The sequence below is a fragment of the Propithecus coquereli genome, unplaced genomic scaffold, assembly GCF_000956105.1.
Source record: "Propithecus coquereli isolate 6110/MARCELLA unplaced genomic scaffold, Pcoq_1.0 Scaffold341, whole genome shotgun sequence".
In the NCBI taxonomy this organism is placed as follows: Eukaryota; Metazoa; Chordata; class Mammalia; order Primates; family Indriidae; genus Propithecus; species Propithecus coquereli.
This window is the reverse complement of record NW_012149075.1, coordinates 2,042,575-2,054,880: the sequence shown is the minus strand read 5'-3', so window position 1 is coordinate 2,054,880 and position 12,306 is coordinate 2,042,575. Positions and strand designations below refer to the sequence as shown.

Sequence of the window (12,306 nt, the reverse complement as noted above, 5' to 3'; positions counted from 1 at the left end):
AAAACACAAAAAACACAAAAACTTACCATTTCCTTCTTTTGAACAAGGAATAGTGGTGACAACTAGAAGAAAAGAGAGCGAGTACTGGTCAGTGGGTGAGTGTGTGTGTGTGTGTGTGTGTGTGTGTGTGTGTGTATATATATATAAATATAAATATAAAGGACAGCTTTTCCAAACCCATCTTACCTCAGTCCATTCTCCTCTCAGGCCAATATAAAAGACCTTTGTGGTATCTGCTCCGAAGTTTTTTGAAATATGAATGGAGAGATGATACACATTTGAAAAACGAGAAATTCTAGAGGATGAAAGGAACAGGGAGAGGAGACATAGGTTACATTTCAGTGAGTGTCTCACCACCATGTCAAACAACAATTCAGGTCCAACTTGTGGTAAAACCCAGGCAAATGTCAGAGAACACTCTTGGGTTCTTCCTTCTCATTCTTCTCTGGACAAATAATTAATTCAATGAACGTTTACTGAGCGCCTGCCAGATTCTGTCAAGGAGCAGGAATAGACAGATGAATAAACACTGCTCTTGCCCTCAAGGAACAGGAATGAGAAATGCTGCATAACCCAGCAGGGATTCCAAAACACATTTAGTGTTGATCTTTTTCCCTTAGAAAAAAGGGAAAATCAGTGAAGAGATTAGGTGGTCCCGTATAACTCAGCCTGCTGTAAGCTCACTATGCAAAGAAGTCTGAAAACATCTTTCCTAAGATCACCCTAGGAGCTCGTTCAAATCTGTCAATTGCTTATAAGTTAACAAGTCTGTGTCTTCCACTGAATCTCTGCCAAAAATTGACCAAGCCAAGGATCAAGCCTCCTCCACTGTTTAAAGTTGTTTCCAATACTAAGAGAAGACAGCAGGAGACTGGCCAAAAATAAATGGCAAGCCCTGTAAGCACCGATGCATACATGCTCTTTGCAAATCAGGGAGCACCTGTGTTCCTCAGAAGCAGCCACAGAGAGTGGAAGACAGGCCCCGTGCTTACTTTGTGGCATACTCTAATTCTCCTGTAAGATCCCGGTTCAGACTAAAGGTCTGATCTGGCTCCCTTTCCGTATCATCAAAGGACATCTGTGGAATGTTCTTGTACCTGAGAAAGGAAAAGGAAAAAAAGTTTTAAAAAATGTGCACTATCATGCTTTTCGGCTTTTCAAAACTTCCTACTGACTGCTCAACTGCATTTGGTTCTATCAAAAGGAGATTAAATTTGAGGGTCAAACTTGGAAATGGCATTTTATTGGCATTTATATACAAATGTCTTTAATTACAACAGAAAAAGAGCTGAGATCTGCAACATAACGCCATGGCATCTTTGAGTGGGTTAAGATCACATGAGAAGCAATACACAAAGAGACGGCTCAAAGTAGGTCACGTGCAGCAAATGCATGGAGAAAATAAGCAACTCAGCACATTCAGACCAAACTGAGGATGTTATTAAATAAAACAGCTTACTCATAGTAAAAAAAAAGACATACTTTGGCAGAAACATGTTACACACAGATAAGAGATAAGATCAGGTAACCGAGTGCTCAAGCATTTTTTGTGTCCAAAAATTACCCCATAAACTCAGTCATTTTACAGTTCTTAAAAAAAAAAATACAATTTGGGAATTTACCTTTTGAAAGAGCACAAAAGGCTACAACCTCAAAACAGGCTTTAGAAAGTCAAGGTAAAACTGCCACTGAAGAAAATATTTTTTAAAAATCTAAAAAAACAGCTGTCTCTATAACCCACAAATTCTCAAGGACTAAGCAGCTTATCCCCACCAACTCCAAGGAGTTCTATTAACACACCCACACAAGAAGGGGCATAGATATTAGCTGCAGCAAAATGCATATAATTTAAGAAAGTAAATATTTGCTTCAAAGGGTTTCTAAGAATGATGCACAGCAGAATAATAATGAGTGAACATTTATGGGCAGCATTATGAGAGGCAGTATAGCATTGAGGTTAAAGACAGTGTCTGGAGCTAGACTTCCTGGGTTTCAAGCCTGGCTCTGTCACTTACTTACTACCTGTGTAAATTTGGGCAACTGATTTAACCTGTTTCCTCACCTACAAAATGGAGCAGTGATAGTACATACTCCATACAGTTGATGTGGAGATTAAATTGAATCAATTCTAAGTGATGCATATATTTTAAAAAAGTTTTTACTATGGAAAATTTCATACACAAAAGCAGAGACAATATAATGAATCCCCACATACTTATCATTCATTTTCAATTAACAATATTAAGAGTAATTCTTTATTATTATTTAACACCAAGTCTGTGCAAACTTCCCTGACTCTCAATTTAACTTTTCTGGAGGTGTCCTTGGCATGTTATAGTTGAGTAGATAGCATTTTTTTCTTTATTAATTGTACAGAAAATAATGGTGTATTTTACAATCTATGACATCTTAGATTCAATAAGGTATAACAAATGTAGTGTGCTTAGAACTGAGGGCTATGTAAATATCTGTATTTGCTCATCCAAAATTGGGCACTTAACTATGTTCTATTCTATGACCTATTCTAATGTCTTTACATGTTATATCTCATTTAAGTCTCTCTACGATCTTATGAGGTACGTAACATAACCTCCGTCCCTTCCTCCCTTCATCTTGCTCTGTTGCCCAGGCTAGAGTGCCGTGGCATCAGCCTAGCTCACAGCAACCTCAAACTCCTGGGCTCAAGCGATCCTCCTGCCTCAACCTCCCAAGTAGCTGGGACTACAGGCATGCACCACCATGCCCGGCTAATTTTTCTATTTTTAGTAGAGATGGGGTTTCGCTCTTGCTCAGGCTGGTCTTGAACTCCTGAGCTCAAGTGATCCACCCACCTCGGCCTCCCAGAATGCTAGGATTACAGGCGTGAGCTACCGCGCCCAGCCCTATTCTCATTTTAGATATGAGAAAACTGAGGCATAGAGAAGATAGGGTAACGTCCCAAAGTCATGGAGTTAGTAAGTGGTACAGCCAAAATTTGAACCTAGTTTACTCCAGAGCTCGTACTCTTAACCACAATGCAACATGGATGTCTAGTCTTTGGAAGTCAATCTGTAATCTTCCAAGTAAATGAGTTTTCAAAAACATCCGATCAAACGTACTATTTCCTTAAAATTAGTAAATATGTGGAATTGCTTTCAAATTCATGTTAACATTCAAAAAGAGTATCAATGTCTTAAATATCTCTCTAAAATCCATTTAAATCTATTTTTCAGATGAAATTTTTTAATGTAGTTCTGATATTTGTTTCTCCAGCACTCAAAAAGCAATTTTCCCCTTATTTTAGGAAGGCTATCCCAGAATAAGGTAAGTCATCAAAAAGAGAGTACTAGCTCTAGTGGCAACAGATCCAGTGTTGCAAGAGGTGTACAGAACTTTGCTGACTAAAGGTTAAGCTCAGATGCAGTAATTCCATGTCAACAAAACACATGCAAAGATTAGGAGTGTATGAAATAGCGAGGGGAAATTTTTAGAAATTTTGAAGCTAACCCCAAGAGTATAATCCAAAAAGATCATTTGAGATCTGCAGTTGGTTTTAAGAAAACTGCAAAGTCATCAACAAATGGCATTTATAAAATGCTCTCTGAATAAATGGTGCCCTAGTAAGCATTTTGAAAAAAGAGACAAGCTGTTGGTCCCAAAGATGCTTAACCTAAAAATGTTATTAATTCAGGAAGAGATATGTATATTCAATGCAGAAAAAGAAGAAAACCAAAATACTTTAAAAGAGAAAATATTAAACGCAGTAAAAAGAAAAATAGCATTATTCTAGATTAAAGTGTAAGCAGAAAAAGAGAATTAGGAGCTTTTTGAGGGCCCAAGCCCTTGTCACTTACAGTCTCATCTCAGAGGGGTGTGAGTCATCATCCTCTCCCATTATAATGATGCCTTTGAGCTTGACATTGCCCGTAAATCTGCCAGAATGCAAAAGAGAAGGTTGTCAAGCTGGGTTTGAATACCTGCTTAGCTGTGTGACCCTGGGCAAGACCCTTCCCTTTTCTGGGTTTCAGTTTACTGGTCTGTCAGACTTGTACTAGATAATTTCTAAGATCCTGTCTACCTCTGGCATTCTGCAATTCTAAGAAATTTGCCTCTATTTCTCAGTTATTGTTCAACAAATACATCTGTTTCCAGTCTGCACCAAGAAAGCTATGATGCTTTCCTCCTCAAACCCGCCAAAGTAATTTACCCCATCTCTAGAAACAGATGTGTGCTCTTGACACAACCAATGAATGAATTCATCTGAGTAGGCAACTGGGTACAGCCTATTTAGCCTGAGGCAGGCACCAAGGAGATACTTACGGAATATTAAACAGAAGCTCTTCATCTGCATCACTTTCAACAAACTGGAGGGGATGGGGAGTGGGGAGGAGAAAGCAACAAATATTTGCTGAGAGCCTACAATTTCAGGCATCTCCCACCCTGTTCTACAACTGGTGTGCAATGCAAAAAGTCAATCTTCCTCAGTTCTCCAGGACTTATTAACTTGAAGCTAATCGGTCTTATCCACAGTGTCCTAAGAGCCACAGACCATTCAATTAGAAGGTTCTTAATGAGGAGCTCACGGATGGATTTCCAGGGTCGAAGAGCCTCTTGAATTGCGAATTGAAAGACAGGTGCTTATGCGCATTTTTCTGGGGAGAGGTTCCACAGCTTTCAAATGGCTAACCAAGGGGCCTGTCGCCCCACAATGGTAAAGAACCTGTGCTCCAGATAGGAAATACCCTCATCCCCCTACGCTGGTCTTCACCGGGTGATATGATGACGCAGCCATTGGAACCAATGGTCAAGTGGAAGGGAAAACGCCCTCACGACCATCCTCCCTCACTAACCCACACGGCACTAGAATAGAGCGTTAGGCTGTGTAAAGACAAATCTCCCCCTTTCCCTTTCTTGGCCTCAGTTTCCCCATATGCAAAATGGGGAGACTCAACCCTGCTCGCCTCCCAAAGGGCTGGCAGGAGACCGGCACGGTAAAGTACATGGCGACTGAGCTGTCATTATTTTTAGCATCAGGAATGAGGCTGACGGAGCAGACGGACGGCCTGAGGCCCCCATGCGGATCCCTCCCCGTCCGCCCCGGGCGGCCCACCTTGGAGCGGTCGGTCCGCTCTTCCCACGGCTTGAAGACGCCGCGGCCGGTGCCCTCGCGGCTCTCGTTAAGGCACTGCAGCCGCTCCAGGTCGATGCGCAGGTACAGGCCGTAGGCCAGGCCACGCTGCTCGGGCGGCTCCTCCCGTTCGGCGGCACAGCTGCAGCCGCCCCCGCCGTGGCTGTGGCCGTGCGACATGGCGACGCCACCGCCCGCGCGTCCCCTCGGCCCCGCCGCCGCGCTCCCGCCGCTCCGCTCCGGCCGCCAAGCGCGCCGCGTCCGCCGCGTCCGCCGCGTCGTAAAAGGCGCCCCCGTACGGCGCATGCGCCTGGGGAAGAGGCGGGCGGGGCAGAGAGGATTGACGTTTGACCCGCGCCTTCTGGATGCCAGAGTTAGTGTCGGCTGCCTCAGTCCTGGAGGTGGGTGCTTTCACCATCCCGGCTCCACAGACAGGGGAACCGAAGGGCAGAGAGGTTAAACTAGCGTTCCCAGTGAGCGGTCGGGCTGGGGTTCCAATCCTTTTCCCCTGAGGCTCAAGCCTGTCCTCTCTTCCTGGACCAGCGCGTTTGTTTAGGAGCTGATGGAGGAAAGCGCGTGGAACGATGTGGCCTTGGAGGCTAGAGACCACACCCTTATCACCGCCTCACACGCTTAGGCTGGAGAGCTCACAAGCCCACTTTCATAACAACTTTCTTCATAGCGGGCTTAGAGCTTGCGAGCACAGGCTTTGTGGACGGCCAGACCTGGAGACAAGTCCTGGGTCTGCTACTGACCATGTGACTCTCTAAGTCATTTTCCCTACTCTGAGACTCCATCTCCTCATCTGTAAAGTGGTAAGAATAATGTTTCCTAGGATCACAGTGAGTAGTATATGAAATAATGCAATTACAGAACTCAAGACACATGGTAGGCATTCAGTAGCTGTTGGTTATTACCGTCAAATCCAAGCACTGCCACTTACTAGCTGCATGGCCTTGTGCAAGTGACTTCGCCTCCCTGAGGCTGTTTGACCCCTGTAAGGTAAAGGGATTGGACTCAATGATCTTTATGTTCCCTCCCCCATGTGATATTTCAGAGCAGTTTTCTCAAATGGCTGGTTGTGACCCATTAATATGTCTTAAAATCTGCTTAGAGGATTGTGACCAACATTTTTAAAAACAGGCTGAGTGCAGTGGCTCACACCTGTAATCCCAGCACTTTGGGAGGCTGAAGCCTTGAAACCAGGAGTGGGAGACCAGCCTAGGCAACATAGTGAGACCCCATGATCGCACCACTGCACTCCAGCCTGGGCGAGAGAGCAAGACCCTGTCTCAAAAAAAAAAAAAAAAAGAAAGAATACAAAAAGTATTCAGGATGTATCACACGTTTTAAGTCTCAATTGATGGAACTTTTGCTTCAGTTTTGGGTTTCTGTGCTCAGGTACAATGTAAAGTGTTTTTCATATTGTGGATTGAGGTCAAAAGAATTGAAACCCATTGTTTAGAGTTGAAATGATTTTGTTTTCAGAGTAGAATGCTTTCTTGCTCCCTGATGGGGAGGAGGAAAGACAGGCTGCAGAGAGAGTTTTGGGATACCCTGGATACCTCCTGCCCTTCACGTCAGGCTCTGGAGTACCCAGATAAGAATGGGTGCTGGTGAAATACAAATCAAAGTATACATCTGTTCAAGTTCCATTCTGAAATATTTTGATGTCCTACTTCAGTTACTTGTGAAATAGGCAAGCTTAGTTCTGTTTCAAAATAGCTCAGTGTCATGAATTATTCCTGCTCTCACATCACAGTTTCAGGTAAGGGGCTTTGCATGTGGTGAATGCATAGTAAATGTTTGTTTAATTGAAGGATACACTCAGTAGCCTTTCTTTGGAAAAAGTATGTCTCATTGAAGGACCAGGCCTTACCCAGGGCATCAACTCACTTTGACCTTTCTTCCTGTTATCTGCCTTAGTGGCGTCCTTTCATGATTTATTGAGTTCTCTGTGCCAGACATTGTGCTAAGCACATTGTGTAGTTCATCTCAATTATTTGTCGCATGTACTTTAAGAGGTAGGTACTATTACCTAATGTTACCTCCATTTTAAAGATGAGAGAAACTGAGGCTAAAAGAGGTGAATTAACTTTCCCAAGACCACATAAGGTTAGGAAGTAACCAGGCATTGAGCATACCCTGCAGTGTTCCTGAAGCACATCCTCCCATAGTTTCCTGGGAGGAAAAAGGTGCACCTGAAGTAAGTTTGTTGTATCGATTAGCTTATGCTATGTAACAAATCACCCGAAAACTCAAAAGCTCTGTACAAACATTGATTATTTCTCATGATTCTGTGGATTAGCTGGGCAGTTCTCTTCTGGGCTAGTTCAGTTTGGGCTAGAAAGTTGGTATGGCTTCACTCATATGTCTGGTTGATATTGGCTGCCAGCTGGGGTGATGGGGCCACATGTCTCCAGCAGACTGTAAGGTAAGTTACATGGTGACAGTCACAGAGTTTCCAAGAGCAAGAGAGGGCAAAAAATTGCATAAGCACTTTTTAACCCCCACTTCTGTGCTTTTTCTGTAATGTGCCATCAGCCAAAACAAGTTTCATGGCCAAATCCATATCCAAGTTTCATGGAAAGTTAGACTATCTACTGACTTCACCTCTTGATTGGAAGAACTGCAAAGTACTGTGGCTCCTTTCCCTTACCCCACTTCCAATATGCCTATAGTAGTTATCTTTCGTTGTATAACAAATTACTCCTAAACTTAATGACTTAAAACAACAATTAACATGTACAATCTTCCAGTTTTTGTGAGTCAGGAATTTGGGAGCAACTTAGCTGGGTGGTTCTGACTTTCAGTCTCTCATGAGCCTGAAGTCACCTGACGGCTTGCCTGGGGCTGGAGGATCCACTTCCAAGATGGCGCACTCACATGGCTGGCAACTTCATGCAGGCTGTTTGCCATGTGGACCTCTCCATAGGACTGTTTGAGTGTCTTCATGATATGGCAGCTGGCTTTCACCAGACCAAGTGATCCAAGAGAGAGCAAGGTAGAAACCACAATGTCTTTTCTGACCTTGCCTTAGAAGTCACATACTATCCATTCTATAACATCCCATGGTTCAACCGCATTCAATGTGTGAGGGAACTGCATAAGGGTGCAGATACCAGGAGGTAGAAATCATTGGAGGCCACCTTAGTGGCTGGCTACCATACTACCATACATATTCAGTGGCACTGAAAATGTCTTTATTCTACTGTTATGTTTAATTGGTAATTTGCCTGTAGATCAAATTCTTTCCTAATTTTAAAGATACTGCTCTGTTTTTTTCTAGCTTTGAGAAATACAATGTTGTTCTGATTCCTGATTCTTTGTATGGGTTCCACCTTCCCTTTTCTGGAAGTTTTTACGATCTTCTCTTTGTCCCTGGTATTCTGGAATGTGATGATGTTGTGCTTTGGTACGACTCTTTTGTCATTTGTTGTGCTGCATACCTGATGGATCTTTTCCATTTAGAAACCCTAGAACAGTGTGAGCAGGCAGGTGAGGACATCTGAATGCATGTGCACAAGGCCCCCTGCCAGGTAAATTTAGGGATATGAAGTAGGGGTGGAGGGGGGATTGGGGTCCTGCTCTCTTCTTTCCACCACCTTCTAGTGCAGAGTTCTGAGAGGCCCCCAAATTTGAATGTGGTCCTCCAGGTCATTGTGAAGGTTTATTTATCAAAATAGCAGAATAGAATGTCTCTTATTTAGCAGTTCATTAGCTTCGCTTATAACTTTTTAAGTATGCCTCCATCTGTACTCCTGCCTCAGTCCCACAAATATTAGGTATGACCTGCTGGGCAAGTTGCTTAACCTCTCTAGGCCTCAGATTTTTCTTATGTAAAATGGGAATAGTAGGAGAACCTACTTTGTAGAGTTTTATTATGACAGTAATGTGAGATAACACATGAAAAGTGTTTGGTGCAACATCTGGTACTTAGGGAAGGGCTATTACAATAGTCCCCCCACTCCCCCATCCTTGGTTTCACTTTCCATGGTTTCAGTTACCCTCAGTCAAGCACGGTCCAAAAATATCAAATGGAAAATTCCAGAAATAAACCATTTATAAGTTTTAAATTGCACGCCGTTCTGAGTTGCATGATGAAATCTCATGCCATCCCATTCCATCTCACCTGGGTCGTGAATCATCCCTTTCTCCAGTGTCTCCACGCGGCAGACGCTCTCTGCCGGTTTGTCACTTAGTAGCTCTCTCAGTTATCGGATCGACTGTCACAGTATCGCAGTGCTTGTGTTTAAGTCACCCTTATTTGACTTAATAACGGGCCCAAAGCGCAAGAGGAGTGATGCTGGCCATTGGGAGATGCTGAAGAGAAGCGTAACGTGCTTCTTTTATGTGAAAAGGTGAAAGTTCTTGGCTTAATGAGAATGAAAATAAGATATGCTGAAGTTGCTAAGATTTATGGTAAGAACGAATCTTCTATCTGTTGAATTGTGAAGAAGGAAAAAGAAATTCCTGCTAGCTAGTTTTGCTGCTGCATCTGAAACTGCAAAAGTTACTACCACAGTGCATAATAACTTCTATTACAGTATATTGTTGTAGTTCTATTTTATTATTAGTCGTTAATTGCTTACTGTGCCTAATTTATAAATTAAACTTTATCATAGGTATGCATGTATAGGAAAAAACATAATACTCTCTCTATGCGGTTCACTACTAACTGCGATTGAATTCAGGCATCCCCCGCAGACGAAGGGGGACTACAGACAGTCCCCACCTGATGGTGGTTCGATTTAGGATTTTCGACTTTACCATCGTGCGAAGGTGATATGAATTCAGCATGCTCCTCAACTTAAAATGGGGTTACCTCGGGATAAACCCATTGTAAGTTGGAACTGCCCTAAGCGGACGAGCATCAGTGCTGTGCTTCTACGGTGGCTGTCACTGTTGCCAAGAGCAAGGCTGTCGGCTCAGCGCCCCCGTCTGGGAGGACGGAAAACTGCAGCTGCTAAGGAAGCTGGATTTGGAAGGAGCTGGCTGGGGGTTGCAGGGTGGTTTAGCTGAGATTGGGGAATAATGCCTTGTGCCTCTAGTAACACCCTCTCTTGCATGCCTATGTTGCAGGAATGCCTGAGAACAAATGGGAATTCTCACTGGTTTCCAGGACTACGCTGGGGCTGGTAAGGAAAGCTTCTAAGTTTTTTCTTTCTCCCACCACCAGGCTCCATTTCCGAGCCCAAGGACTGCTGAATTTGTATCCATTTTCCTTTTCCTCTCTCTCTTCTCAATTAGGCTGGGAGAAAGTGTGTGGGTTTTTTTGTTACTTTTGACTGCTTCTTTGTGGCAAACTGTGGCATACAATGTAACAGCTAACAACCCTATGGCACTAATAATGTGCCAAACACTGTCCTAGGGGCTTTTTTTTTTTTTTTTTTGAGACAGAGTTTTGCTCTGTCGCCCAGGCAAGAGTATAGTAACATCATCATGGCTCACTGCAACCTCCAACTCCTGGGCTCAAGCGATCCTCCCACTTCAGCCTCCCTGAGTAGCTGGGACTACAGGCTGGGACTACCAAGCCTGGCTAATTTTTCTATCTTTTCAGAGGCTCTTGATCAAGCTGGTCTTGAACTCCTGACCTCAAGCAGGAGTTCCCTCCTCCTCCTCGGCCTCCCAAAGTGCTAGGATTTAGGTGTGAGCCACCACGCCCAGCCTAGATTATTTTTTAATCTTCCTAATTGCTGGCGTCCTATTATCTTCATTTTATAAATGAGAAAACTGGGCACAGACAGGCTAAGTAAATTGCCCAAGGTCGCATGGTGGTTAGTAGTGGAATTAGAATTTGAACTCAGGAATTAGAATTTGTTCTTCACTACACTGAGCCTCCTCCAAATATTAATTAATTAACATTTATTGAGTACTTAGTATGTGCCAGGCTGAGACCCAAAGCTTAGGAGCTTAACCACCATGTTGCACTTACCAGCTGTGTTACCTTGGGCAAGTTATTTTCCTCAGAGTTTAGGTTATAACAACACCCCTCTCCTAAATACCCACTCCATGTGTGGTGTCTAGGCTAATTCATCATCATCATCATCCTGGCCAACATGTCCTGGGCCCTTTCTGTGTGTCAGGCACTGTTCTAAACACTTTACAAGTTTTAACTCATCACATCATTATATGATAGCTCTGCAAGGTTGACATATTTTCCTCATTTTTGGAGGAAAAAACAGAGACATAGAGAGGTTAAGTAACTTGCTCAAGGGCACGCAGTGAAGAAGTGTGGGATTCTAAGCCGAGTCTGACCACAGCCTGTATCCTTCGCCACCCTGCTCCTGTCTCTGTGGATTCCCTACAGCCCAGGCTGCCATTGTTGCCTTTGCAGTCTTTGGTACTGTTAGCAAATATTTCCAGTTCTCTGCATCCAGGCACATGATGGATTGTGCTTCCTTTCCCCCTTGAATTTAGGTGTGGCCAATGAAGTATGGTAGACATAACTTATAGGCCAGTGCAGTATTCTCCACTTGCCTTGAAAATCTTACAAGCATGGAGATGGCACCTCCCTTAACCGGGACCTCCAAGTGAGGATGACATAGAGCAGATCCCCGGCAGACCCATGATGGACGTGTAGTGAAACCCTTGCTGTTGCAAGCCCCTGAGATTTGGAGGTTGTTACTGCAATATAGCCAAGCCCAGGGTTTCTCAACCTTGGCACTATTTATATTTGGGGCCAGGTAATTATTGTGGGGAGGGGCTGTCCTGTGCATTGTAGAATGTTTAACAGCATCCCTGGCCTCTACCCACTAGATGCCCACAGCACCCTGACAGCAGTGACAACCAAAACATCTCCAGACATTGCCAAGTGTCTTATGGGGGGTAAAGTCACCTCCAGTGGAAAATACTGCCTCAGCCTATTCTAATAGTCTGATTGTCCTGGTAGTCCTAAATAAACCCCATGTGGGCATGGTTTTTTTTTGGGGGGGGGGTTGTTTGTTTTTGTTTCGTTTTGTTTTTTGCTTATTTTAATGTGCTGTTGATTCTGCTAATATTTAGAACAGTCATCAGTATTCATAAATTAAATTGATCTGTAATTTTCTTTTTTGGTGCAATTGTAATCTTTATCTAATTTTAATATCAATGTTATGCTAGCTTCAAGAGCATTTTCCTTCCTTTTTTGTGCTTTGGAATAGTAAGTGGCATTGGTATTATCTGATCTTTAAAGGTTGAAAGAATTCCCCTGTGAAACC

The 12,306-nt window shown here is 43.4% G+C and overlaps 1 protein-coding gene across 1 annotated transcript in view; it reads right to left on the bottom strand.

Moving 5' to 3' along the window:
- Window positions 1-5,375, bottom strand: part of PITHD1 (PITH (C-terminal proteasome-interacting domain of thioredoxin-like) domain containing 1) — a 6,943-nt gene extending 1,568 nt beyond the window's left edge. Inside the window, exons 1-5 of the mRNA XM_012650906.1 lie at window positions 5,090-5,375; window positions 4,300-4,343; window positions 3,834-3,911; window positions 993-1,097; window positions 187-295 (exon numbers count right to left, since the gene is read on the bottom strand). Coding sequence (XP_012506360.1) covers window positions 187-295; window positions 993-1,097; window positions 3,834-3,911; window positions 4,300-4,343; window positions 5,090-5,287 — 534 coding nt within the window. The 5' untranslated portion in view covers window positions 5,288-5,375. The remainder of the gene's footprint in view (window positions 1-186; window positions 296-992; window positions 1,098-3,833; window positions 3,912-4,299; window positions 4,344-5,089) is intronic.
- Window positions 5,376-12,306: the final 6,931 nt, after the last annotated feature.